Source organism: Labeo rohita, chromosome 4, assembly GCF_022985175.1.
Source record: "Labeo rohita strain BAU-BD-2019 chromosome 4, IGBB_LRoh.1.0, whole genome shotgun sequence".
Lineage (NCBI taxonomy): Eukaryota > Metazoa > Chordata > Actinopteri > Cypriniformes > Cyprinidae > Labeo > Labeo rohita.
Window position 1 is genome coordinate 45,873,209 of NC_066872.1, and position 27,862 is coordinate 45,901,070.

Genomic DNA, 27,862 nt, shown 5'->3' on the forward strand with positions numbered 1-27,862 from the left:
GTCTATCCCCTAACCCAACCCTAACCCTACCCCTACCCCTCACAGAAAACATGTTTGCATCGTTACACTTTCAGATAAACATCATTTACTATTTTTAATCATTTTTTAACATTGTGGGGACCTCAGGCCCCACAATGTCAAAAATTTCAGGTTTTACTATCCTTGTGGGGACATTTATATATATATATATATATATACACACACACACACACACATACATATATATATATATATATATATATATATATATATATATATATATATACACACACATACATACATATATATATATATATATATATATTTTTATATATTAGATAGATACATAGACAATTTTTTGCAAGGAAATAAATGCACATAGAACAGACTCAGTAAACACACCTGTGTCACTCAGTAAAATTTATTGTAGAATTGAATCACATTTTCACCAGCATTCTAGTAATCCCACGTTTATACAAATCGCAACAGGGCTTCGTACAATATACTTACCAAAGAGAAAAAAGCTGCACCAACAATTTCTAGATCTGATTTGAAAAAAGAGCATCATTTGTCGTTAAAATGATTGTCACCGTGAAGTTTGCTGAAGTATAAGACTAAAAAACAGCGAGTAGGATGGGCGTTTGACAGACTGAGAGCAGTGCAGTGCAGATCCTCCGTGATCCGGAGGTCACACAGAGGTCAAAGGTCAGACGGACTGACCGAGGCATCTGCGGCTTTAGAAGTTCATGCTGTGGAGCGGCGCGGCGCTCAGCACTCCTCCTTCACGTAGATCTGATCGTCTGTGTCCGACTCCAGGTGCTCCAGACGATCCGTCTGCCCGCTCATGATCTCATCCGGGGTCTTCATGAACCTGCGGTACATACGCGCACGTGTTAATAAGTAATATAAGTAATATAAGTAATAACCTCACGAATGATGTGTGTTTGTGAAAGCGACGGTCCAGACTGACCTGAACAGCAGTCTCTGTCCTGGCTCCTTCCTGATGATGTTGAGTTTGTAGTAGTGTCTCAGCGCCCGCGACATCTTCTCATACGTCATGTTGGTCCGGTTCTGTGTGGGCAAAACATCACAACAATACTGTGAACACATCCCCACTCACAAAGACTCGTTTTAGATCAGGAAACATTACAGCGGAGTATAGAGCAGGGCTATTATTCTAAAATTATTTTAAAATAAATAAATTAAATATTTGGTGAAATGTAAAAATATATATAAATTGTGAAAAAAAAAAAAAACCATGCTAGTTGTCTAATTTTCATTTAGTTTAAGTTGAAGCATTAAAACTAAAAAACTTCATATCAACTATATAAACACTGAAAAATCTTTATAGATAAAAATGATAAAATAATAAAAAATAATAAAACTAACAAAAACATGCAACAAAATTACTACAAGTGTAACTAAAATCTAAATGAAAACAGAAATTAATTAAAACTATTAACAACAACTATAATAGCACATAAATGATAGCAAAATAAAAAGGGTAAAGATATAACTTCTATTCACTATAGTCATTTCCATGACTATTCCACAATTTAAGATTTTATGAATATCTATGATCTATTTCTATTCCTAATTTATTGATTTTATTTATTTTAATAAATAAAATGATAAAAAAAAAACATTAACACTGAATTTCTAAAATTGTAATATTAAAGTTTATTTTACATTTTCATCCTTACTATTTTATTTTTAATATAATTATTAATGTGCAATATTAAACTTTATTTAAATTCATTCTAATGTTATTTAATTATATTATTTTTAATATTAAATTTAATTAGTTAATGTATTCTTTTTAATATTTGACTGTTTATTTAAATTTGTAATTAACTTTAGTTTCATTTATTTTCATTTTATTTAATTTCAAATATTTAATACTTATTTTTTATATTTGATTGTTTATTTAAATTTGTAATCAAAGTATTTTAATTTTTCATATATTTTAATTGACACTAATTACTTAATTGTATTTAAATTTTGATATTTAACTTAATTTTTATTATTTTATTTAAATTTGTAATATTAAACTTCGTTTTATTTTAATTATTTTACTTTTTATTAATTCTAATGTTTTTTATTTAATTTTTCATATTTAATTTAATAGTTAATATATTATTTCGAATATTTCGTCATTTATTTAAATTTGTAATTAAATTTTATTTTTAATTATTTATTTTGTTTTAATTTACCCTAATGATTCAGTTTTATTTTCATTTTGATATTTCATATTTTTTTTATTTTTATCATTTAATTGAAATTTGTAATATTGAACTTTTTTTATTCATTGAGCAGTGAATCCGTCTGGTACCTTATGGTTTCCCCACAGGCGGGCCAGGCCGTTGGGGTCCATGATGCGGAAGACTTTGGTTTCGCGGTCCTCCCAGCGGATGTAGTTTTCGTAGCGACTGTCCGACAGCAGCTGATAGACGTAATCCCACAGGAGCCTACAGTCTGACACACCACACCACAATCACAATCACACATCAGCCATCACTGACCAATCAGCAGGAGGGGGCGGGGTCTCACCTGCGATGCGGCCCATGGGCGTGGCCTGCTCCTCGGGCGGCGAGACGGGCACGATGATGTGGTTGCGGTAGTGGCGCTCATCCTGCAGGGGGAGCTGGAGAGGCGTCTGATGGGCAGCGAGGTTCAGGCCGTGCGAAGCGTAGTGGACGGCGTTGTGCTGCTTGCCCTCGCGGCCGTTTTCCTGAGGCGTGCCGCGGCCGTGCCTGAAGTCGCCCGGCGTGGGCCCGCGGCCCGGACTCAGCAGCGGGTGCATGATGGCGCTGGGCATGAGCTGGATGACGCGCGGCGGCAGAGCCTCCTCCTGACACGGGCTGGCGGACCGCGGGGCGTCGCGAGGAAGCGCGCAGTGGCCGTTGGCCGCGGCCGGAGACACGGACAGCGGGTACACGTCCTCCGGCAGGTGGTGGTTGCTGTCGGGCAGCTGTGAGGACGCCTGCTGGAGGTCCTCGGCCGAGCGCAGCGGCGCGGGCGGATGATGGGGCGACCGTGAGCGATGGCGCAGCTCGATGGTGGGCGGCTGCAGGGAATGACTGTCTGTGGCGCGGGGCGGCCGGCGTACCGTTTCTGACAAACACAGAGACAGAAAATCAGCACCACATTTAATATCAACAACTGATTTCAATATGATCTTTTTGTATTAAGACAACATTTCTCATTTGCATTTAGTTGCACTTGATGCACTAAAATGACTCAAACTGAAATAAAAATGACTAAAAACTACATAGATATTGATTTTGAAAAATTTAAAATGACAGACAGACAGCAAAATGACTAATGAACTAAAATGAAAAATACAAAAAAAAAAAAACTATAATAGTATTTAATTGATATTAAAATAATGATTTTTTTAAAATGTTTCTGAAAGAAGCATTTATTTGATTAATAAAGCTGTAAAACAGTAAAATTATTCACTTAAAATGGTTGTTTTCTATGTGAAAATCTGTTCAGGGATATTAAAGTTAAACTAAAACAATAATAAAAAAAAGACATTTTAGGTTCTTGAAATAAAATAAACGTTAATGGAAATAAACCATTTAAACAGATTTTATTTCAGCTAGTTGCCATTTCTCATTTGCATATAGTTTAATTTGAAATACTAAAATAACTAAAACTCAAATAAAAATGAATAAAAACTATATAGATATTTAAAAAAAAAAAGGTTTTAAAAAAAAACAGACAGCTAAAATGAACCAAAATGAAAATGGTAAAAAAAAAAAATTGAAAAAAAAATTGAAAAACTATAAAAGTATTTGAATGATGCTAAAATACAGATATATTAAAATGTTTCTGAAATTCTGCTCAGCAAAGCTGCACTTATTTGATTAAAAATGCTATAAAAACAGTGAAATATTATTAGAATCTAAAACAGCTGTTTTCTACGTGAATATCAGTTAAAATGTAATTTATTTCTGTGATACGCAGCTGAATTTTCAGCATCATTACTCCAGTCTTCAGAATCACATGATCTTTCAGAAATCATTCTAATATGCTGATTTGCTGCTCAAGAAACATCTCTGATTATTAGCAATGTTGAAAACATTAACATTTTTGTGGAAACTTTGATATATTTTATTCTGTAGGATTTACAGATGAATAGAAAGTTCAAAAGAACAGCATTTATTTGAAACAGAAATTATGCAGCAGTTCCTGCAGTTCACATGTGAACCACTAGAGGATCCCAGAGACCTTCATTCAGGTTCTATTGATCTGTGATGTTGTGACATGACTCTGCTGATGGTGAAATGTGTTCGGACGCGTCAGGTGACGTGTGCGATCGTCTTTCAGGAAGTCTTCTCATATATTCCTGTTGTTTGTCTTTTCATACTCATCAAACGGCTGTTTAACTACAGCAGCGCTTCCTCGTCCGACTGGTTTTTCTGTCAACATTCCAGACTGCCACTTCCTCCGGGATCGTCTTATACCTGAGTGTTTTCAGGCTAAACAGTTGCTCACAGAAGCAGAAGAGCAGCTCACCTTCGAGTTTGTGCGTCTGCAGCGGAGAGTCGTTCAGCATGTGGAAGGAGCCGATGGGAAAGTACGGCGATGAGAGCGAGTGAGGCTTCCTCTGCTTCAGAATGTGCTGCAGGAGCTCGTACAGGACGTCACCTGTCAATCAACAGCACAAACACTCATCAGCACTTCACTCACTAATGCATGATCATCACTGGACGCACATGACGCATTTCTGTGCTGTGCACCTTCTGTATTTGTATTTGCACACCTGACATTAGCAAAATGAAAATGAAAATACGTAAACAAAATAAATAAAAAAAATTAAAATAAGTAAAAAAAATAAAAATAATAAAATTAAATAAATGAATAAAATAAAATAATACAACAAAATAAAAAAAATTAATGGAATAAATAAAAATAAGAACAGAAAATAAACAAAAATAAAATAAATGGACAAAAATAAGTATATACACACTGCCACTCAAAAGTTTGGGGTCAGTAAGACTTGTAATGTTTTTTAAAGAAGTCTCTCATCAAGGCTGCATTTATTTGCTCAAAAATACAGAAAAAAACAGTAATATAGCAAAATGTTATTACAATATAAAATGATGGTTTTTATTTTAATATACTGTAAAATATAATTTAGTCCTGTGATGCAAAGCTGAATTTTTATCAGCTGTTACTCCAGTCTTAAGTGTCACATGATCCTTCAGAAATCATTCTAATATGCGGATTTATTATTAGAATTATCAATGTTGGAAACAGTTGTGCTGACAGATATTTTTTTGGAACCTGTGATTTTTTTTTTTTCTTTGATGAATAACAAGTTAAAAAGAACAGCATTTATTCAAAATATAAATCTTTTCTAACAATGTAAATCACTTTTTATTAATTTACCACATCCTTGGTGAATAAAAGTATTAATTTTAAACTTTGAACAGTACTGTATATTGTTAGAAAACCTTTCTACTTTAAATAAATGCTGTTATTTTTAACCTTTTATCTATCAAAGAGTATCACAGGTTGCAAAAAAAAAAATTTGTCAGCACAACTGTTTTCAACATTGATAATTCTAATAATAAATCAGCATATTAGAATGATTTCTGAAGGATCATGTGACACTTAAGACTTTGATCACAGAAATCAATTACATTTTAATGTACATTAACATAGAAAAACATTGTTTCACATCGTAATAATATTTCACATTACTTTTTACTTTTCTGTCATTGTTTAATGTAGTCACAGACAGAAGTTTGATGGATTAGAAAAGCACACAAACATGAGACACACTATAAATCATCTGAAGGAAGTCATCCGTCTTCATGTTGTCTCATGAAGATTATGCATCCTATTTTAAAGAGCTTCCTGAAAGAACTTCAAGGAAATGATTCTCAAAAAGGAAGTTTGCACACACACACACACACACTTTTGCGTCTCAGTTCTCAGTTTCTGGTCAGTTTGCTCACAGGAGGGAAATTCCTGGTTCGTGCAGGTGACGGTTGTGGCTCGATTACGCACCAGCACTTCCTTATCGGCCGTTTACCCAACTTTCAACTTCCTCTAGTGACAGTGAGCACAGAAACAGCTCCGTTTCATTCCAGATTAAACACTTTTACCCACAATCCTCCATCTGTGACTGTCTCATGCGCTGCTCTGTGTTTGTAATGCAGCGGAACAGCAGTAAATACTTCATTCATTCTCTCCATAAAGAAAAACTCAGAACGCATTAAAGACAGAGCTGTTTGAGCTCACAGGATCTTAATCAATAGTTTATGCTTTTGTTGAAGCCAAAATTTTGCATTATTTTATTTGCTTTTTTAAAAAATCATGTTTGATTGCTGTATAAAATATCACCAATCAGAGAGTTGTGGTGAGCATGTACACACAAGTAAACTTAATATATATTCTTTCTTTGTATCTGTCTGTCTGTCTATCTATCTATATACTGTAGTCAACATTTGAAGTGGATGAAAACCTTTCATCAAAGTTGTCTTAAAACTAAAACAATACTCGTTCTTGTTTTAGGTTTTAGGACAAATTTTAAGAACTTTTTTGATCCACTTCAAATGTTGACTACAGCATATATATAATAGTATAATAATAGTATATATATATATATATATATATATATATATATATAAATAATACTATTATTACAAATTATAATAATGGTAAAAATGCTAATAATATTATTAGAAATGATAATAATGATAATGACAATAAAAACTGGCAAAAATGACAAAAACACAATGAAATTAATAAAATTTACAAAAATGACTGAAAACTAGGAATTAAAAATGGAAGTCATTTCAAAATATTAATAAAAAATATAACTGTATTAAATTAGAAATAATGTCAAAGTATCAAAAAACTATATATATATAAATAATGTACACATGTATGTATGTATGTATATAAAACATTATTAAAAATGATTATAATGATAATAACAATAAAAACTGACAGAAATGACAAAAACTATGAAATTAATACGATTTAACAAAAATTACTGAAAACTAGGAATTAAAAATGGAAGTCCTTTCAAAATATTAATAAAAATTATAACTGTATTTAAGTAGAAATAACATTAAAGTATCAAAAAACTTAAATTATACAAAAATATTATTTTTAATCATATATATATACTTTTTTTAAATTAAATCATATATACATACACATTTAATTTTTTTAATATTTATAATAAAATGACAAAAGCAAATAACGCAATTACTAAAAATGCAAAAAAAATTATAAAAATAAAAGCCATATAATATAAAAAAATGAATAAAAACAACATATTTTTAAGATAAATGTAATATGTGTTTGTATACACACACATACATAAACACCTATTACATTAAACTTAAAAATAGGTTTATATTCCCTTACCCTAAAATGAACATCTATACAACTTTAAACACTTGACATTACATTTTTTTAATTATACAATTTGCAGTGTTTTGTGGGTTTGTAGTTCTTTCTGTTACTAAAGCTGTTAAGTTCGCAGTGTTTCTGTCTGATTTTCAAACATTGTTTTGCTTTAAATCAGAGTTTGTAAGGTTGTGATTCTTCCCATGGACGGCTGCTTTTGTTTGCGGCTTATAATGTGAAAAATGTACAGTAAAAACACTTCTGGAACCAACGGCACTGAAAAAGTGGGCGGTACTGATGTGCTCAGTTTAAAACAATGGACCAATCAAGTGACTATGTGGGCGGGGCAATGTGTGATTGACAGCAGCAGTGTGTGTGTGTGTGTGTGTGTGTGTGTGTGTGTGTGTGTGTGTGTGTGTGCGCGCGCGTCACCTGAGTGAGGAGAGCGGTATCTGAAGTCCTCTTTGGTGAGCAGCAGCAGGGCTTTCCCGTTCATCTGGAAGCTGGCGCTGGATATCGGCCGCAGGGCGAACTCTCTCTCAGCCCAGCGCAGCCACTGACACACGTCCTCACGGCTCCAGAACACCGGCTGCATCCCTGCACACGCATGTAGACGTGTGTTAGAGCGCAGCTCATTTGAACACAACACACACAGCACTTACACTCACTTCCATTCACACACACACACACACACACACACAACACTGCTGCATTAGATTGAGACAACACAGATATCAGAGATGAGACGCGCATGTGTTTGGGTTCTGCGTGGGAAAAACACACAAACGCAAACATCTGCACGACTGCGTCTGCCAGAAACTTCCCATCAGCCCCTGTGCTCGATCTGCTCTGCTGATGGGAATACACACATGCACACACACACACACTCGTGTTTTATAAACGTTAACTGAATCGATTACAACATCTTTATTAACCGTAATAAAATAAAACATCAATATTAGATGGAAAAACAAACTTAGCTGCCAGAGAAACATTTCTAACATTTCTTGTTCAGCTGAAGCTGAAGCACTAAAATGACTAACTGGAAATAAAACTCAAACTGAAATAAGTCAAATAATCCTACATAGTAATATCTAGAAACAAAAAAATACAATAAAAATGTCAAAAAAAAAAAAAAAAAAAATAAAAAATTACATATACAATATACAAACATAACATATATGGGTCAAAGACATTAAGAAGAATAGAAAAAAAATTAACAAAAGTTAAAATTTGGTTGAACTGATGATACATTGTCATTCAGTGTAACACAATATTTATGTAAAAATTCAAACATGCTTATTCTGACTTGTACATATTAAAATATATAAGTGAATAAGAAAGCATATTCAATTTATTGTGTTCTAAATGAGTAAAAAATTCTTACTGACGAAGAGACAAATTTTTAAAAATGTAGAATTACAACTAATTAGTATTTGAGGTGAAAGTAATTCCTCTTTTAATGTGTCAGAAATTGATTTTTGTTGTAAATATGCCTGACAAGATTGACATTGTAGTGGGCATCTTCTGTAAATTAGGGGAAAACGTATGATATTTATTTTTTGCTCAGAAAAATGAACACAAAAATGCAATTGAATCAAACAGAAATCTTTTTAGTTTTTTAAAGCAGTATTACACTTACTGTTTTTATGCTTAAACCCTTTTTCATCTTTGACCCATATACATATACATTTTCTGTCTTGTTTTTTAAATAAATTCTTATTTTTCTTCAGCAGTGATGTGTTACATTGATCAAAAGTGACAGTAAAGACATTTACAATGTTAAAGTGTTATAATGCTGTTTGTTTGAACGTTCTATTCATGTGTGAATCTTGAAAAATAAAATGTATGACAACTGTTTTCAACATGGCTAATAATCAGAAATGTTTCTTAAGCAGCAAATCAGCATATTAGAATGATTTCTGAAGGATCATGTGACACTGAAGACTGGAGTAATGATGCTGAAAATTCAGCTGCGCATCACAGAAATAAATTACATTTTGACAGACATTCACATTGAAAGCAGAAATTTTAAATTGTAAAAATATTTCACTAATTTTACTGTATTTTTGTTCAAATAAACGCAGCCTTTTGAACAGCAGCGCACACGTCTAGAATCACAGCGGCGTGTGTTTGCAGTGTCAGTGCTGGTGTTTGTTATCAGCAGTAACGCATGTTTCCTCATACAAGCTTTTATTACCTTCATAACAACACACGTGATGTGCAAACAAAACATTTACTACAGTACGCGCGACTCGCTTCAGCGGCATCACACACACGTAAAATGTAAAACATTTTTTTTTGCAGCAGATGTGTGTTTTCTTTCTCAGTTCTGAATTGTTTTATCCTCATTATAAAGCTGAATCAACTGAAAACGGCTTTAGATTAAACTCAATGAGAATTTCACACGCCCTCATCTGTCACTCAACCTGTCCAACACGATCCTGAACTACTGCCTTCCGGATCTCGTGAGTGTGTGTGTGTCTCAGGTGTGTATGAACTCATGACGCACACTCATGTTGTCTGTCTTTCTGATGCGTGTTAGCACACGTCACACTCCAGATCATCTCCGGAGGCTCAGTTACATCCCATAATAGTGGATTAGTGGATATGAACTCATTTAAACTCATTTAAGGTTTGGCTTCATCTCTCACAATAATAATGCATCTAAAAAAAGTCATTAAATAAGTTATAAAATAAAATAAAATCTGTATTTCGTAACACGTTGTATAATATACATATGTATTACTTAAAAAAATATATTTTATTTATTTATTATCATTTTAGTAGTCCATGATGATCTAGACGGGATAAACGTGCGCATGTCTGCAGATCTGAGCGTGAGGTCAAAGGTCAAAGGTCATGTGATGGTCACAGAAGCTCGCTGAGATCTGCCATGCGTCTCAGCATCTGCTCCCACAGAGACCGTTACCCCTGACAACGAGAACTTGACTTCCCACAACGCACCCTGACAGGAAGTCAAACACACTCACACACACACAGGAAGTCAGGAAGAGCTGCTCTGCAGTGATGCTGAGGACTATAAACAGCAGCAGAAGAGGAACAGAAGAACATTACAGTCAACATGAAATCAAAACTCAAATGATCTAAACTGAAATTATTCCACAGAAATCAATAATGGTCTTCATGACCTTTCACCAGAATGTGAAACTCATTCCATCTTCGAAACCACTTTGATATATATATATATGTGAAGAGTTTGTTTATATATATATATATATATATACATACATACATACATATGTATGTGTATATATATATATATATATAAATATATATATATATAAACATATATATATATATATATATACATATAAACAAACTCTTATATATATATATATATATATGTGTGTGTGTGTATATATATATATATATATATATATACACACACACACATTTATGAATATAAAATAATATCATTAGAATTCTTATTTAATAAATACATTTTACATTTATTAATTATTTTTTAATTTTATCATTATATTTCTATTTATTTCTATTTTAATTTTTGTATTACTGTATTATGTTTATTATATTTATTATATATAATCCATCATTAACTTTTATGCATTTATATGCATTTTTATTTAATAAATAAATTTTCCATTTACTACTTTTTTTTTATTTTATTATTATATTCCTATATAAAAAAAACATACAATACAATATCATTTTATGTATTACTGTATTATTGTAACAAGTCTTTATTATAATGTATCATGAATGTTTATGTATTATTTATATGCATTTTAAATATTAAAAATATTTTACATATAAAGAAGATTTAAAAAAATAAATATTAAAAATATTAAATATATATGCAGTTAACAATTATTTTTTATGTTTTATATTATTTACTTATTTATACACATGATTTACATTAAAAACAAAAGAAAATAAATATAAAATAAAATGACAAAATATATCTCCACGTATCGATAAATATAAATATATATACACATGACTTCACCTCTGAAACCACTTTGGTCTTCATCTGACATCATCAATCGCTTTCATTGATCTCGAGACACTTTCAGCATCACATCAGCTCATTCTGGAGAAAATCAAGTCCTGCGCCGCCAATAAATCCACTCAATCTCAGAAAACAGCGGCTCACATTACAGAAGTGAAGCGGCTCTTTCACAACGACCTTTAATCATTAAACCGGAGCAGGAAACACACGAATGAGGAAACACAGAAATCCCAGCAGCTCGTCTTACATGTCAAACACACACCAACTGATCGCTCACTGTGTGTTTGTGTGTTTGATTCCCACAGAAGGCATGAGGGAAACATGTCAAACGAACACATCTGCTGAACGCGAAAGGCAAACGCAGACGAGAGCCAGCCAATGTCACGAGCGGGACGCGAGCAGACGGTTGGGAACAGGAAGAGACGCTGCGCTCGCTCGCGGCCGCTGGCACAAGAGAACAGTTTCCCTTTCAGAGCCCAGCAGAAAAAACACGGCCTGCAGGAAGTGCCGTCTGCCCACACAGGAAATTCCTCAGGATGAGAGCGGCTTCCAGCGCAGGAAATTTCCCCACTGAAAGAGTGTGTGTGTGTGTGTGTGTGTGTGTGTGCTTAAGTAAACACACTTACTCACACACAGAGAATCTGAATGCTGCTCAGGAGTGTTTAGAGGACGTTAGAAACCCAACGGTCAAACTCTGACGCTCAAAGACTCATGAACGACTGTTCACATGCATTTATACTCACAGATGACTGCAGTGTGTGTGTGTGAATTAATCTCACATTTCACCACAAAAATCATAAGGAAAAAAATCAATTTTGCACAGAGAAAATGAAGGCTGCTTGCAGCACTAACATTATTCTTTCTGACATTTGTTGCAGCAACAAAACAACACATTTTAATGCTCATCACTCTGATAGAGCACTGCAAATCACACATGAATAAATCAATGAATGAATGCATAAACAAATAATCAATGAATAAATAAATAAATAAGCACATTTAAGTCCCTTTTCCCATTGATAAATGTGAATTATTTGTTGGTTTAATAGTGATATTATACATAATTAAAAAATAAAAAGTATATAATTTATATTTATTATTTTAATATAATTAATTAATAAATAATTAAAATTTATTTAAATATAATATTGTAACTATGAAATTTATATAATTATTAATAATACACAGTAAGCAAATAAATAAACATTTACTTAAATGTTAAATATAAAAAAAAAACATTAAAATATATTAAGCAAAATAAATATTTTGCATTTCACTAATGACAATAGGGAAGCGTTTTACGGTCACAAAAATGCCACAATGAAAAACACTGTTGCATTTTTACATTGTAACAATTTTACAAAGTTCTTTAAGCAAAATTGAATAAAAAAGGTATAAATATTTATATTTATTGATATGTGGATATATATATTTTATAATTTTTCTTTTAGATTTATTTTCTTTAGTTTTAAATGTAAATAATGTATATAATAGGTAAATAATAAAAGAATAAATATAAAACATTTAAAAAAAAATTATATATGTATTCGTTTTTTAAATATTGTTTATATTTATATTTTTATTATATTTAAAATATTTTCATTTAAAATGCATATAAGTAATACATTCAAATTTATGACACATTATATATAATAAATACTTATTACAGTAATACAGTAATACATAAAAATTGCATTGTATGTATTTTTATATAGAAATATAACAATAAAATAAAATAATTAATAAATGTAAAATGTATTTATTAAACAAAACTTTAAATTTTAACTTTAAGTTCTCTTTTTCATTCATTTTGAAATTAATAAAACAATACATATACAATTATTTTCTAATTGTATTCTAATTAACTTATTTATTTAATTAAATTAAATATATAATATAATATAATATAATATAAATATTATTTACAATTTTTATTTAGAATTTAAATAATATTACGTAATTTAAATAGAATTTAGATTGTTGTGAATTATGAGCTGATTCAGTCTTTCACTGGTCAGTGATTCTGGTTTTACTGGTCGTGTCTGAACAGAGTTTGTGTCTCCATCCCATCATCCTCCACACACACACACACACCCGTTTGTCTGTCATCAGATGAAATGATTCAGGAATCTTCACATGTCGTTTGAGGCATGACGTTCAATCAGTGAATGATGAAACAAACAGGCAGGAGGAGAACCTGATGATCACAGATGATGATGATGAAACACACACACAACACACACACACACACACACCCATCACGCATCAGCTTCCTATCTCCGCTCATTCTCATGTATTTTAATTTAAATTTCATTCAGTTAATACGCATTTAATGAATGTCCATAAAGAATACAGTAGATTTGCACATGAATTGACACAGTTAAACAGATGCAGCAACGGACCAATCACGTGTCAGCATGCTAATGCAACCGATGACATCATCTGAACATCAAAGCTTCCATCAGTGCAAGTCGTAACAAGCCTTCATGTGTGTGTTGGATTGTGGGTCCTGAAGGGTTAACAGAGACACGAGCTCATCTTGCACACACACACACACACACACACGTGCACGCGCGCGCTTCCTCTACAGGAAACCAAGGAGCAGCATTTCTGCCCACTCCGCAATTTCCTTCTTCTTTCTCTGTTTTTTTTTTCTGTCTTCCTTCCTTCCCCCGGACAAATTCATCATGAATGTGAGACTGATGGTGGTTTGTTCTCAAGTCTGAGACTCTGCGCACACACACATACACACACACACACACACACACTGGACTGAGGCAATAACATGATTACACACACCCATCCATCCATCCATCCGTCCCACTGAACGAGTCCTGCTGGAAAACAGGCGATTCGATCACTGTCAGGAAAACAGAGCCGCCTCCAGCCAAGAGCTTCTCGGAAGTTCTTGTCATTTTCCCTCTCTCTCCCTTTCTCTCTCTCTCTCTCTCTCATGTCTTATCTTGTGTCTCTCTCTCTCTCTCTCTCCAGTCTAATGCAGGTAAGAGAGTTTCAGCGCAGGGTAAAATGCTCTGTACATCCATCAAGCCATCAGAGATTTACCAACATTACTACATCTCCAGCACTTTCAGCAAACCAAAAATAAATATCAAAGTCCATTTCATAACTGCATAAAGAATGACTAACACGAAGGTGCAGCAGCATGAGAACACAAAACTCAACTGTTAGCTCGCGACACTCTTGAAACATGGATTTCTGAATCGCAAATCATTTGTTAAGGTCAAGAATAGATTTGAAACGGAATATTATATAATAATATTATATAATATTTAATATATTAATATGAATATATGACACGCTTTTTTATTCTGCATTCCAAGTAATATCAATTAAACTGCAGTTGGCTTGTTTTAATTAAATAACAATAACAAAACAATAAAAAATAAATAAATACAGCTAACTAACACAATAAAATACAATAAAAACACGATAACAATAAAAAAAGATATGATTTATGAAAATTAATAAAAACTGAGTTATCTGTTTTATTAAATTAAATATACTTTTATAATAAGATTACAATAATTAAAAAGTGTAAATACAAAAATGTGTAATTTTACGTTACACAATATTTACTAAAATTATTAAAAATTGATCAACTGCAGCATACTTATTTATAATTTTAAAAACTCAAATAAAAAACAATTAATATATTATTTTTATAATAATTATCATAATATATAATTAATGTACAATTAATAATTAAATTTAAATATAATTAACATTATATTTATTATGACACAAAGCGTCTGTTACATTTATAATATATAATTATAATATGTATAATATATAAAAATTAAAATTTAATTTAATTAAAATATATTTAAAATAACATATATACTTAAAAATATATATTTTTAAAAAACTTATTTTTAAATGTTTATGGAGGAAATTCTATGAATGCACTTTAGAACTGAATCCCTGAATTGAATCAAAAAACTATGAATCATGAGTTGAATTGATTCTGCGTTTAGCCAAAGATTCACATCAGCTGTGTTTTCTGGTCAACAGAACCAATAAATCAGCCAATCAGATTGGAGCTTGATCATTTGTAGTGTTCAACCGATGTATCAGCGAGAATAAAAAAAACTGATTTTTGAAAATTTGTTATCTGTTTTTGCAAATGAACTCATATATTCATATTAATATATTAATTAATATATAATATTAATGAATTATTTCATTAATTCATCCATCCATCCATCCATTTTCACCCGCTTATCCGGAACCGGGTCGCGGGGGCAGCAGTCTAAGCAGAGACGCCCAGACTTCCCTCTCCCCAGACACTTCCTCCAGCTCTTCCGGCGGAACACCGAGGCGTTCCCAGGCCAGCCGCGAGACATAGTCCCTCCAGCGTGTCCTGGGTCTTCCCCGGGGCCTCCTCCCGGTGGGACATGCCCGGAACACCTCCCCAGGGAGGCGTCCAGGAGGCATCCGGAACAGATGCCCGAGCCACCTCAACTGGCCTCTCTCGATGTGAAGGAGCAGCGGGTCTACTCCGAGCTCCTCCCGAGTGACCGAGCTCCTCACCCTATCTCTAAGGGAGCGCCCAGCCACCCTACGGAGAAAACTCATTTCGGCCGCTTGTATCCGGGATCTTATCCTTTCGGTCATGACCCAAAGCTCATGACCATAGGTGAGTAGGAACGTAGATCGACCGGTAAATCGAGAGCTTCGCCTTACAGCTCAGCTCTTTCTTCACCACGACAGACCGGTACAGCGACTGCATTACTGCAGAAGCTGCACCGATCCGTCTGTCGATCTCCCGCTCCATCCTTCCCTCACTCGTGAACAAGACCCCCAGATACTTAAACTCCTCCACCTGGGGCAGGGACTCCACACCAACCTGAAGAGGACAAGCCACCCTTTTCCGACTGAGAACCATGACCTCAGATTTAGAGGTGCTGATTCCCATCCCAGCCGCTTCACACTGAGCTGCAAACCGCCCCAGTGCCTGCTGTAGGTCCTGGTTCGAGGAAGCCAACAGGACAACATCATCCGCAAAAAGCAGAGATGAGATCCTGTGGTTCCCAAACCAGACCCCCTCCGGCCCCTGGCTGCGCCTAGAAATCCTGTCCATAAAAATAATGAACAGGACCGGTGACAAAGGGCAGCCCTGCCGGAGTCCAACACGCACCGGGAACAGGTCCGACTTACTGCCAGCAATACGAACCAGACTCCTGCTCTGGTCATACAGGGACCGAACAGCCCTTAACAAAGGACCCCGGACCCCATACTCCCAGAGCACCCCCCACAGGACACCGCGAGGGACACGGTCGAATGCCTTCTCCAGATCCACAAAACACATGTGGACTGGTTGAGCAAACTCCCATGAACCCTCCAGCACCCTGAAGAGGGTATAGAGCTGGTCCATTGTTCCACGACCAGGACGAAAACCGCATTGTTCCTCTTGAATCCGAGGTTCGACTATCGGACGAATTCTCCTCTCCAGTACCCTGGCGTAGACCTTCCCAGGGAGGCTGAGAAGTGTGATCCCCCTATAGTTGGAACACACTCTCCGGTCCCCTTCTTAAAAAGAGGGACCACCACCCCGGTCTGCCAATCCAGAGGCACTGTCCCCAGCCTCCACGCGATGTTGCAAAGGCGTGTCAACCAAGACAGCCCTACAACATCCAGAGACTTTAGGTACTCAGGGCGGATCTCATCCACCCCCGGGGCCTTGCCACCGGGCAGCTTCTCAACTACCTCGGCAACTTCAGCCCGGGAGATGGTCGAGTCCGCCTCTGAACCCCCGGCCTCTGCTTCCTCAATGGAAGACATGTTATTGTCTTCCTCAATGGAAGGCGTGTTGACGGAATTGAGGAGATCCTCGAAGTATTCCTTCCACCGCCCGACAATGTCCCCAGTTGAGGTCAGCAGATTCCCACTCCCACTGTACACAGTGTTGGTAGGGCACTGCTTCCCCCTCCTGAGGCGCCGGACGGTTTGCCAGAATCTCTTCGAGGCCGACCGACAGTCCTTCTCCATGGCCTCGCCGAACTCCTCCCAGACCCGAGTTTTTGCCTCCACAACCACCCGGGCTGCCGTCCGCTTGGCCCACCGGTACCTCTCAGCTGCTTCTGGAGTCCCACGAACCAACCAGGCTCGATAGGACTCCTTCTTCAGCCTGACGGCATCCCTTACTTCCGATGTCCACCACCGGGTTCGGGGATTGCCGCCACGAGAGGCACCAGAGACCCTACAGCCACAGCTCCGAACAGCCGCGTTAACAATGGAGGCGGAGAACATAGTCCACTCGGACTCAATGTCTCCATCCTCCCTCGGAATCTGGTTAAAGCTCTGCCGGAGATGAGAGTTGAAGACCTCTCTGACAGGGGGCTCTGCCAAGCTTTCCCAACAGACCCTCACAGTACGTTTGGGCCTGCCGAGTCTGTCCAGCTTCCTCCCCCGCCAACGGATCCAACTCACCACCAGGTGGTGATCAGTTGACAGCTCCGCCCCTCTCTTCACCCGAGTGTCCAAGACATACGGCCGGAGGTCAGATGAAACAACCACAAAGTCGATCATCGACCTCCGCCCCAGGGTGTCCCGGTACCACGTGTACTGATGGACACCCTTATGCTCGAACATGGTGTTCGTTATGGACAAACCGTGACTAGCACAGAAGTCCAACAACAAAACACCACTCGGGTTCAGATCAGGGGGACCGTTCCTCCCAATCACGCCCCTCCAGGTATCACTAGAATCGCCCACGTGAGCGTTGAAGTCCCCCAGTAGAACAACGGAGTCCCCGGTCGGAGAGCTTTCCAGCACCCCTCCCAGTGACTCCAGAAAGGCCGGGTACTCTACACTGCCATTCGGCCCGTAGGCACAAACGACCGTGAGAGACCTATCCCCAACCCGAAGGCGTAGGGAAACGACCCTCTCATCCACCGGGGTAAACTCCAACACATGGCGGCTAAGCTGGGGGGCTATAAGCAAGCCCACACCAGCCCGCCTCCTCTCACCGCAGGCGACTCCAGAATAGTGAAGAGTCCATCCCCTTTCGAGGAGTTGGGTTCCAGAGCCCGAGATGTGCGTGGAGGCGAGCCCGACTATCTCTAGTCGGTACCTCTCAACCTCCCGCACCAACTCAGGCTCCTTCCCCCCCAGTGAGGTAACATTCCATGTTCCTATAGCCAGATTCTGCGTCCGAGGATTGGGTCGCCGAGGCCCCGCCTTCGACCGCCACCCATCCCACAATGCACCGGTCCCCTATGGTCCCTCCCGCAGGTGGTGGGCCCACGGGAGGGCGGCCCCACGTCGCTTTTTCGGGCTAAGCCCGGCCGGGCCCCGTGGGGTAAGGCCCGGCCACCAGACGCTCGCATACGAGCCCCAACCCCAGGCCTGGCTCCAGGGTGGGGCCCCGGCTGCGCCATACCGGGCGACGTCACGGACCTATGTTCTTTTTCAGCCATATGGGTTTTTTTTTTTTTTTGGACCGCTCTTTGTCTGGTCTGTCACCTAGGACCTGTTTGCCTTGGGAGACCCTACCAGGGGCATTATAGCCCCTGACAACATAGCTCCCAGGATCATGCAGACACTCAAACCCCTCCACCACGATAAGGTGGCGATCCCCATTAATTCAATGCTCTTATATCAGCCTCAAAAAGAGGCAACATCATTTGACTCATTTTTGTGTCGTATCGTGCACCAGACTAGATAAACTTGTCTAGATAAATGTGGATCACAGAGATTCAGTAGACAGGAAGTGGAAATCAAACCAAAAGCTGGATTCATAAGTAACTTCCTGAATGAAGCGCACTGGATGAGGATGGAGTCCAGCAGTGCTTTACTTCCGTCTGTAACGAGGACACGCGGGTTAAATATCGATCGGATCCTGTTAGCTGGAACGCGTCCAACTCCACCCTGATCCGAACGGGACGCGTCCAGACCTGCCGCTCCGCCACACGCACACATTCACTCACACAGACAGACGCTACAGCGCTAACCGCTAACACATACAGTCACTGCAGCTACACCACATCACAGATTCACCTGATACAAATCACAACTGAGAATCAAAACACAAATCACATGAGAAATTTTGTGATTGTATACATATCTCAACATGGCCATAAAATAAGAACCTATAATAATAATAATAATAATAAATTAAAATAATTAAAAAAATAAATTACTCCTAAAAATATTATATAATATTTAATGTTTTATAATATAATATATTCTAATATTAATAATAATTAATAATAATATTAATAACCAGATATGTACATTTTGAGAACAAACTTTGATTGCTATAATGCTGCTATAATGATTTAGCACATTGCTTACATGATTTAACATGTTGTTACTGTAACATGATCACGATTAGTTTGTTGCTTGCATTTTTATAGGTGCAATGTTGCTCATGTTGAGCATGATTAACATGTTGCTATCATGTTACTAGCATGTTGTTGGCCTGATTAGGAAGTTACTAATATGTCTATAGCATGATTAACACGTTACTAGCAAGTCGGTAGCATGTTTCTAACATGATGAGCATGTTGTTAGCATGATTAGCAAGTTACTAGCATGTTGTTTGCCTGATTAGCAAGTTACTAATGTGTATAGCATGAATAACATGTTACTAGCATGTTGTTAACATGTTTCTAACATGACTAGCATGTAGTTAGCATGTTTAACATTTTACTAGCATGTTTCTAACATGGTTAACATGTCACTAGCACGTTTCTAGCATGATCAGGAGGTTACTAGCATGTTGTTAGCATAATTAGCATGTTACTAGCACGTTTATAACATGATTAACATGTTACTAGCATGTTGTTAGCATTATTAGCATGTTGCTAGCTTGTTGCTAGCACGATTAGCATGTTGATAACGCAATCTATATGTCGCTAGCATGTTTCTAACATGATTAGCATATTACTAGCATGTTATTGGCCATGTTTCTAACATGGTTAGCAAGTTAGTAGCATGTTACTATCATGTTGTTAGCCTGATTAGCAAGTTACTAACGTGTATAACATGATTAACATGTTACTAGCACGTTGTTAGCATGTTTCTAACAAGACTAGCATGTAGTTAGCATGTTTAACATTTTACTAGCATGTTTCTAACATGGTTAACATGTCACTAGCATGTTGTTACCATGATTAGCAAGTTACTTGCACGTTGTTAGCATGATTAGCATGTTGCTAACATGTTGTTACCATGATTAGCAAGTTACTTGCACGTTGTTAGCATGATTAGCATGTTGCTAACATGTTGTTACCATGATTAGCAAATTACTTGCACATTGTTAGCATGATTAGCATGTTGCTAACATGTTGTTACCATGATTAGCAAGTTACTTGCACGTTGTTAGCATGATTAACATGTTACTAGCAAGTCGGTAGCATGATGAGCATGTTGTTAGCATGATTAGCAAGTTACTAACATGTTGTTAGCATTATTAGCATGTTGCTAGCTTGTTGCTAGCACGATTAGCCAGTTGATAACGCAATCTGTATGTCGCTAGCATGTTTCTAACATGATTAGCATATTACTAGCATGTTATTAGCCATGTTTCTAACATGGTTAGCAAGTTAGTAACATGTTACTATCATGTTGTTAGCCTGATTAGCAAGTTACTAACGTGTATAACATGATTAACATGTTACTCGCACGTTGTTAGCATGTTTCTAACATGACTAGCATATAGTTAGCATGTTTAGCATTTTACTAGCATGTTTCTAACATGGTTAACATGTCACTAACATGTTTCTAGCATGATCAGGAGGTTACTAGCATGTTGTTAGCATAATTAGCATGTTACTAGCACGTTTCTAACATGATTAACATGTTACTAGCATGTTGTTAGCATTATTAGCATGTTGCTAGCTTGTTGCTAGCACGATTAGCATGTTGATAACGCAATCTGTATGTCGCTAGCATGTTTCTAACATGATTAGCATATTACTAGCATGTTATTGGCCATGTTTCTAACATGGTTAGCAAGTTAGTAGCATGTTACTATCATGTTGTTAGCCTGATTAGCAAGTTACTAACGTGTATAACATGATTAACATGTTACTAGCACGTTGTTAGCATGTTTCTAACAAGACTAGCATGTAGTTAGCATGTTTAACATTTTACTAGCATGTTTCTAACATGGTTAACATGTCACTAGCATGTTGTTACCATGATTAGCAAGTTACTTGCACGTTGTTAGCATGATTAGCATGTTGCTAACATGTTGTTACCATGATTAGCAAGTTACTTGCACATTGTTAGCATGATTAGCATGTTGCTAACATGTTGTTACCATGATTAGCAAGTTACTTGCACGTTGTTAGCATGATTAACATGTTACTAGCAAGTCGGTAGCATGATGAGCATGTTGTTAGCATGATTAGCAAGTTACTAGCATGTTGTTACCATTATTAGCATGTTGCTAGCTTGTTGCTAGCACGATTAGCCAGTTGATAACGCAATCTGTATGTTGCTAGCATGTTTCTAACATGATTAGCATATTACTAGCATGTTATTAGCCATGTTTCTAACATGGTTAGCAAGTTAGTAACATGTTACTATCATGTTGTTAGCCTGATTAGCAAGTTACTAACGTGTATAACATGATTAACATGTTACTCGCACGTTGTTAGCATGTTTCTAACATGACTAGCATATAGTTAGCATGTTTAGCATTTTACTAGCATGTTTCTAACATGGTTAACATGTCACTAACATGTTTCTAGCATGATCAGGAGGTTACTAGCATGTTGTTAGCATGATTAGCACGTTGCTAACATGTTTCTAGCTTGTTAGTAGTATGTTGTGAGCATGATTAGCATGTTGATAACATGATTAGCATGTCACTAGCATGTTTCTAGCATGATTAGCAAGTTAGTAGTATGTTAGTAGGCTGGTTTTAGCTGCTTTTTCAGTAGGGAGTTGTTAAGCTTTGCTATAGCAATAAACAGCTTAAATACATCATAGGTCTCTGTATAAAAGTTTTCACCCCCTCAATGAAAGTCTATGGGATTTCAGGTGGTTTTGATAGTCTGGGTTTCAAAGACCATAAGCCGGATCAGTTGGAAAAGATAGAGCAACTAACTTGAGTTTGGTGGTTGTAGCTGTAAAGCTGTAGGAGGAGATACTGACTACGTTTTGGCTCAGACGCAGAAGAAGCAGCTTAAATAGCAGATCAGTAAACTGTCTTTCTCAAGTCAACTTAATAATTATTCAAATATAAACAACATGTTTAAGCATTTACGTCTGTATTTATCTATTTATCTACCAGTCATTCATGTAACATCATTGAGTGCATGTATTTCATTAAATTACAGTGTTTGTCATTTGATAATGGCACAGAGTCATATCCTGACGGTTGTGTTTTGTGTCGATTAACCGTGCCGGTCTAGAGCTGCCTCAGCTTGAGTGTGTTCTGTGACGTCAAACTCAACCAGCACCTGTAAACGTCCGATGCGGCACGCTACAACAAAAGCGCATGTGTGTATGTGTGTGTGAGAGAGAGAGAGTCTCAGGTTGTTGAACAAAGCATGTAAGGGTTTGTGTTAATCACTATTTCCGGGTGAGTTTCGTCTGTTTGAGAGTGTGTGTGTGTGTGTGTGTGTGTGTGTGTGTGTCACTCACGCAGGTGTGCAGGCAGTCTGGTCGGTTCCTCTTCTGTCCTGGCATTAGCCGATGAGGGCGGGACATGGCCGGGAGAGGAAGTGGAATTTGGCAACGGGCTCGCGGACGGGCTGAAAGCGCTCCTCTCCTGCTGAACACACACACACACACACACGGGTTACTACAGACACACAAACACTGTGTTAGACATCCATCACTGTGTGTTTGTACTGCTGATCACACACACACACACACACACACACACACACACACACACACTCACACACACAGACACACACCAGATCAACAAGCATGAACAAACAGTGGCACGAAGTCGTAAAGTCCTGAACTTCCTTCAGAGTTGTTTTGCTCAGAAGAAACATGGAGAGACACGTGAAGCTCCTCACTAACGCACTGTGACCCTGAGGACAGGTCAAAGGTCACACAGAGGTCATGCAGACACATCAGCACCTCAGCTCTCACTGTCCGACCAACATTATCCACCTCAATTTTAATGGAAGAACAGGAATTTGAGTGTGTTCCAGTGTCATTCGCATTGAGTGACAACAACAAATTGATATTGTGAACTGATATTATTATCATAATTAATTACACTAGTTTGGAGCTCAGAGAGTTTTACTGTTTACTGCACTTTGTTATTCTTGTAGTTATTTGCCTACAGCAGCTACTGACTGTGAATTAGTGCCAAAAATATCTAGTTATTTACCTATCTAGTCTAACTATAGTGACCAATGAATATTAAGTAACAATGAATATTTAGCTAATTCATAATTAATGATCTAGCTGTGCCTATAACTAATGAATAATAATCAATTATTATAATAATAATATTCATTATTTATCTATAGAGATGAATGAATATAGATTTTTGCATTAATATCTAGTTCTTTATATAGATTAATGAATATACATTTGCATTCATATCTAGTTATTTACCTATAGAGACTAATGAATATTATTTTTTTTGCATTAAAAACAAGATATTTACCTATATAAGCTAATGAATATAATTTTTTTTTGCATTAATATCTAGTTATTTACCTATAGAGGCTAATAAATATGAAGTCTCATATTGCACATATATTGCACAATGATTTGAATATGAATAATACGAGTGTCAGTGATGCTCTGAGATCATGTTTGGCTGTTGAAGGGAACTCAAACACATGTGAGTGTTCTTGAGCTGCTGTGATTTCCCTTCTGTCAATCACTGCTCATTTCCTGTCCAGTTTCCTGCTGACTTTCTCTCTGTCCATATAGGGCGACAGTGGCATTTGCTCTGAGAACTGAAATTTCCAGGGTATAAAAGCGAGGGCCGGGAAGCACAGAGTGATTCTCTGGAAACTTCCTCAAACGACACCACCGGTGTCCGGCAGCCTGTGCAAATGAAAGCATGCAAAATCAAACGCGATAAAACCGCAGCTCTATCGGCTCATTTGCATGCGGCTGCATTGAACAAAGCTGCTCTACCTGAGCGAGGATGTTTCTACAACTGTCAGAAAGCTCACGGCGGTTGCAGGTACACCTGGAGATGGAGGGCCAAACATGCAAATCCAAAAACCATCATGTTTGCATTAAAAACGCTCATTATTATTAATTAGAAGCATCAACAAGAGCAGCGATGAATATGACGGGCTCATGATCTCAATCAGATGCTTTAAAGTCGCTCAATGGCAAAAAACGAAAAACTTATGAGAAGATATATCATTTTAATGACACATTATCTCTTATTATGATAAAACATCATTTTTAATGACGCAACTCATTATTACAAGAAAGTGTTGTTTTACAGAGAAAATAATCACTTTAATGTCATATTATCTCACTATTACAAAAATATATGATTTTAATGACATATCTCATATTGCGAGATATTTTAACGAAAAAACTGAATCTCATTATAAATAACATTGTTTTTAACGGCATTATTTTTAACGACCTCTTGTCATTTCGAGAAAATTACGCTCTAACAAAAGCATTTTAACAACACATTAACTCATTTTTGCAAAAAAGCATAATTTTTAACACATCTCGTTATTACGAGATAATGTTTTAATGAAATCTTACTATTACATAACATCTCGTTATTATGAGAAAATGCCATTTAATGAGAAAATGATCTCAACGCATTATCTCGTTATTACGAACACAGCATTTTGTTGTTATGAGAAAATGCCATTTTAACGAGAAATTATAGCATTTTAACGACACCTCATTATTACAGGAAAGTGTTGTTTTAAAGAGAAAATATCACTTCATCGACACATTATCTTACGATTACAAAAAAATATAGTTTTAATGACATATCCCATTATTACGAGATATTTGAACAAAAACATTAACAGAATTTTGTTATTACGAACGTCTACGACATGAGAAAATGCTATTTAATGAGAAAATGATCTCAACACATTATTTCGTTATTACGGACAACATAGCATTTTATGAGAAAATGTCATTTTAACAAGAAAATATATTGTTTTTACAACACATTATCTTGTTATATTAACAATTATATTTATAGTTTTTAGTTTGTTTTCGACAACATAACACCTTAACGAAATATCTCATTATTACGAGAAAATAAATTGTTTAAATGACGCCACATCTCGTTAAGACATAAAGGGGGGGAAATAATAACACCGCACTTCCAAGAGTATCATAAAAAAGAAACACTGTGGGCGTGGCACTCAAGTGCATGCAGGGGCGGGGCTTAAGAGCACTAAACGATTGGAGAAGTCCTGCATACATCAGCACTGAGCAGACTGAAGTTTCACTGGAAGATCCAGCTATTGCATTTAATAATAAATAAACGCCACGTCTACGTCTAAACAGCTTTAAAAAAAAAAAAATGAAGCAGGCACGGATGAATTGTTTACAAAACACCTAAAACGTGCATTTCAAAACAAGCTGCCAGTGCCAAGATCCTTCAGGAGCAGAAAGCACCGTAGGCCAGGTGTGAGGCTTCACTGCACTTACAGCTGGAACGTTAAACGCACGAGGAACCGTGCAAGAAGCCAGTGAAGGATGTGATCGCTCGCTATTAAGATAAGCCATAAGGAAACGGCATTTGCAGTGCGGTCAAAGAGCAGCGCTGATAACAACTGTGTTTCCAGCGCAAAGTCTCCCGTTTCCGCGAGCCTGTTACTAAATAACCAATGCAAACTAATGTTATTGTTAGAGCACGTCCGTGCTGCGGCTTCGAGACCAGGTTAAAGTCCTGTCCAGCTGCGCCATGTGCAGTCAAACTCATTCTCAAACTCGCTGGTGAACTTTTCCCACTCTCGATCCTCCGGTGAACGCGTGAAGCGTTTAAACGCCACCGCGAGTCGCGTTCATCGCGCTCATCGCATCACACGGCACAAATGAAGTCACGAGAGCCCGTTCACAAGCGAGCAACTCACGCATGCTCATCGATCCCCGATCGATCGATCGATCGCAGCAACAGATGATCCGCGTCAAACGCGACCCGCGACCCACGCTCCGCGTTCGCATTCGCGACAAGAAAGAAGAGGCAGAATTACCTTAATAATGACCTGCGAGGGGGAATCGGACATGTCTCGTTGAAATTCAGGAAGTTCTTCTGTTTCCACTTTCCTCTCCCTTGTTCTTCCGCGAAATAAAGCCGCAAAAGCGCCTGGATATAATGTTCCCCTCGCGACGCGCAGGCGATTCTAACGCGCGCACGCATCCATTGGCCTCGCCCCGCGCGGAATACTTCAACTTCTCCTTGTTCTTGTTTGTAAACGCGCAAACAGGCGCTACATTGCGGCAGCGCGATGGTTAACACCTTCCTGGAAGCGTCGCTCGCAGGAGCGCGACGCAGCGCGCAGCGCGGAACCTCATTGATCCGGACGCTTCGCGGCGAAATGACGTGAATTCCAGGCAGCGCGCGGCGCCTTAAAGGGAAACGCGACGCAGGAAATCAGCGATCGTGTTCGGCGCTGTGGGTGTTTGCGTTCGTCACTCGCGGAGCGGCGGCCTTTTTGAACGGACGCCGGATCAGCGCGCAGCGCTTCTGCGACGCCGAGTGAAATCCGCCGCGCTGATCCGGAATCAGCTCAGCACGGCCGAGAAGCGAATGGAAGTTGCGTTTGCACGGCGCTTTCGCAGTATCACAACATCATCCAGTCGGATAGAAAACATGCACGATGAATGACTTTTTCTGCCATAAACGCTGAATAATCCACTCATAATACAGACGTGGAGAAGCGCAATAATATGATCACGTGGTCTGACGAATGGCATTAAACAATGTAACGTTTGATTTTTCTCAATTTTTCTTTCTTTATCATTTTCTTTTTAGTTAGAACTAAACATACTAGTGCACATACAAGCGTACATCTATCTATATATAAATGTATACACACACACGTACATAAAAATGTACATATAAAACTTGTGCAGAGTCCTAATTGTTTACTTTGGGATATTCTTTATAAGTATATTTTAATATAGACGTTCATTTGTTTGTTTGTTTTTTTTAACTTAATGATTACTTATAATTCAATTCGATTTTATTATGGTTTTCGAATAATAGATTTCTAAATCTTTCCAAAATAATCTCGATATTGATAAAATAAAAAAATGATTTTTCTTTCTTTATAACTTTTTTCTTTTTATTTAGAACTAAACATACTAGTGCACTTAAAAGAATGCATATAGGCTAACCAAACATGCCATCCATAATTGATATAGATCAGTATGAATGTATACATACACGTACATAATTACATAAAAATGTTGTACATATAAAACTGCTGCAAGGTCCATATTGCTTACTTTTGGATATTCTTTACAAATGTATTTTAATATCGACGTTAATTTCTTTGTTTTTTAATGAACTTAATGATTAATTCTAATTAAATAAAATGAAAAGCAAGATTTGTAAAC

General features: G+C 37.1%; 1 protein-coding gene across 3 annotated transcripts; it reads right to left on the bottom strand.

Annotated features, from left to right (window-relative positions):
* Window positions 1-386: 386 nt before the first annotated feature.
* On the bottom strand, window positions 387-27,180 carry etv6 (ETS variant transcription factor 6). Of its 3 annotated transcripts, none has more exons than XM_051108322.1 (8): window positions 26,494-27,180; window positions 22,970-23,099; window positions 7,789-7,953; window positions 4,504-4,635; window positions 2,530-3,093; window positions 2,312-2,454; window positions 950-1,050; window positions 387-850 (listed from the first exon to the last, which is right to left on the bottom strand). In XM_051108322.1, the coding sequence occupies exons 1-8, from the start codon at window positions 26,524-26,526 to the stop codon at window positions 748-750; spliced, it is 1,371 nt and encodes a 456-aa protein (XP_050964279.1). In that variant the 5' UTR covers window positions 26,527-27,180; the 3' UTR covers window positions 387-747. The 3 variants fall into 3 exon arrangements, with proteins under 3 accessions (XP_050964279.1, XP_050964280.1, XP_050964281.1); XM_051108323.1 differs by having other exon boundaries at window positions 22,970-23,096; window positions 26,494-27,178; XM_051108324.1 differs by lacking the exons at window positions 22,970-23,099; window positions 26,494-27,180 and adding an exon at window positions 11,348-11,747.
* Window positions 27,181-27,862: the final 682 nt, after the last annotated feature.

Coding starts and splice junctions, on each gene's coding strand:
- etv6 (XM_051108322.1), bottom strand. CDS start 26,526: ATGTCCGATTCCCCCTCGCAGGTCATTATTAAG. Junction 4,636..7,788: donor ATACCGCTCTCCTCACTCAG/GTGACGCGCGCG, acceptor GTTGATTGACAG/GTGACGTCCTGTACGAGCTC. Junction 3,094..4,503: donor GCAGACGCACAAACTCGAAG/GTGAGCTGCTCT, acceptor TGTGTTTGTCAG/AAACGGTACGCCGGCCGCCC.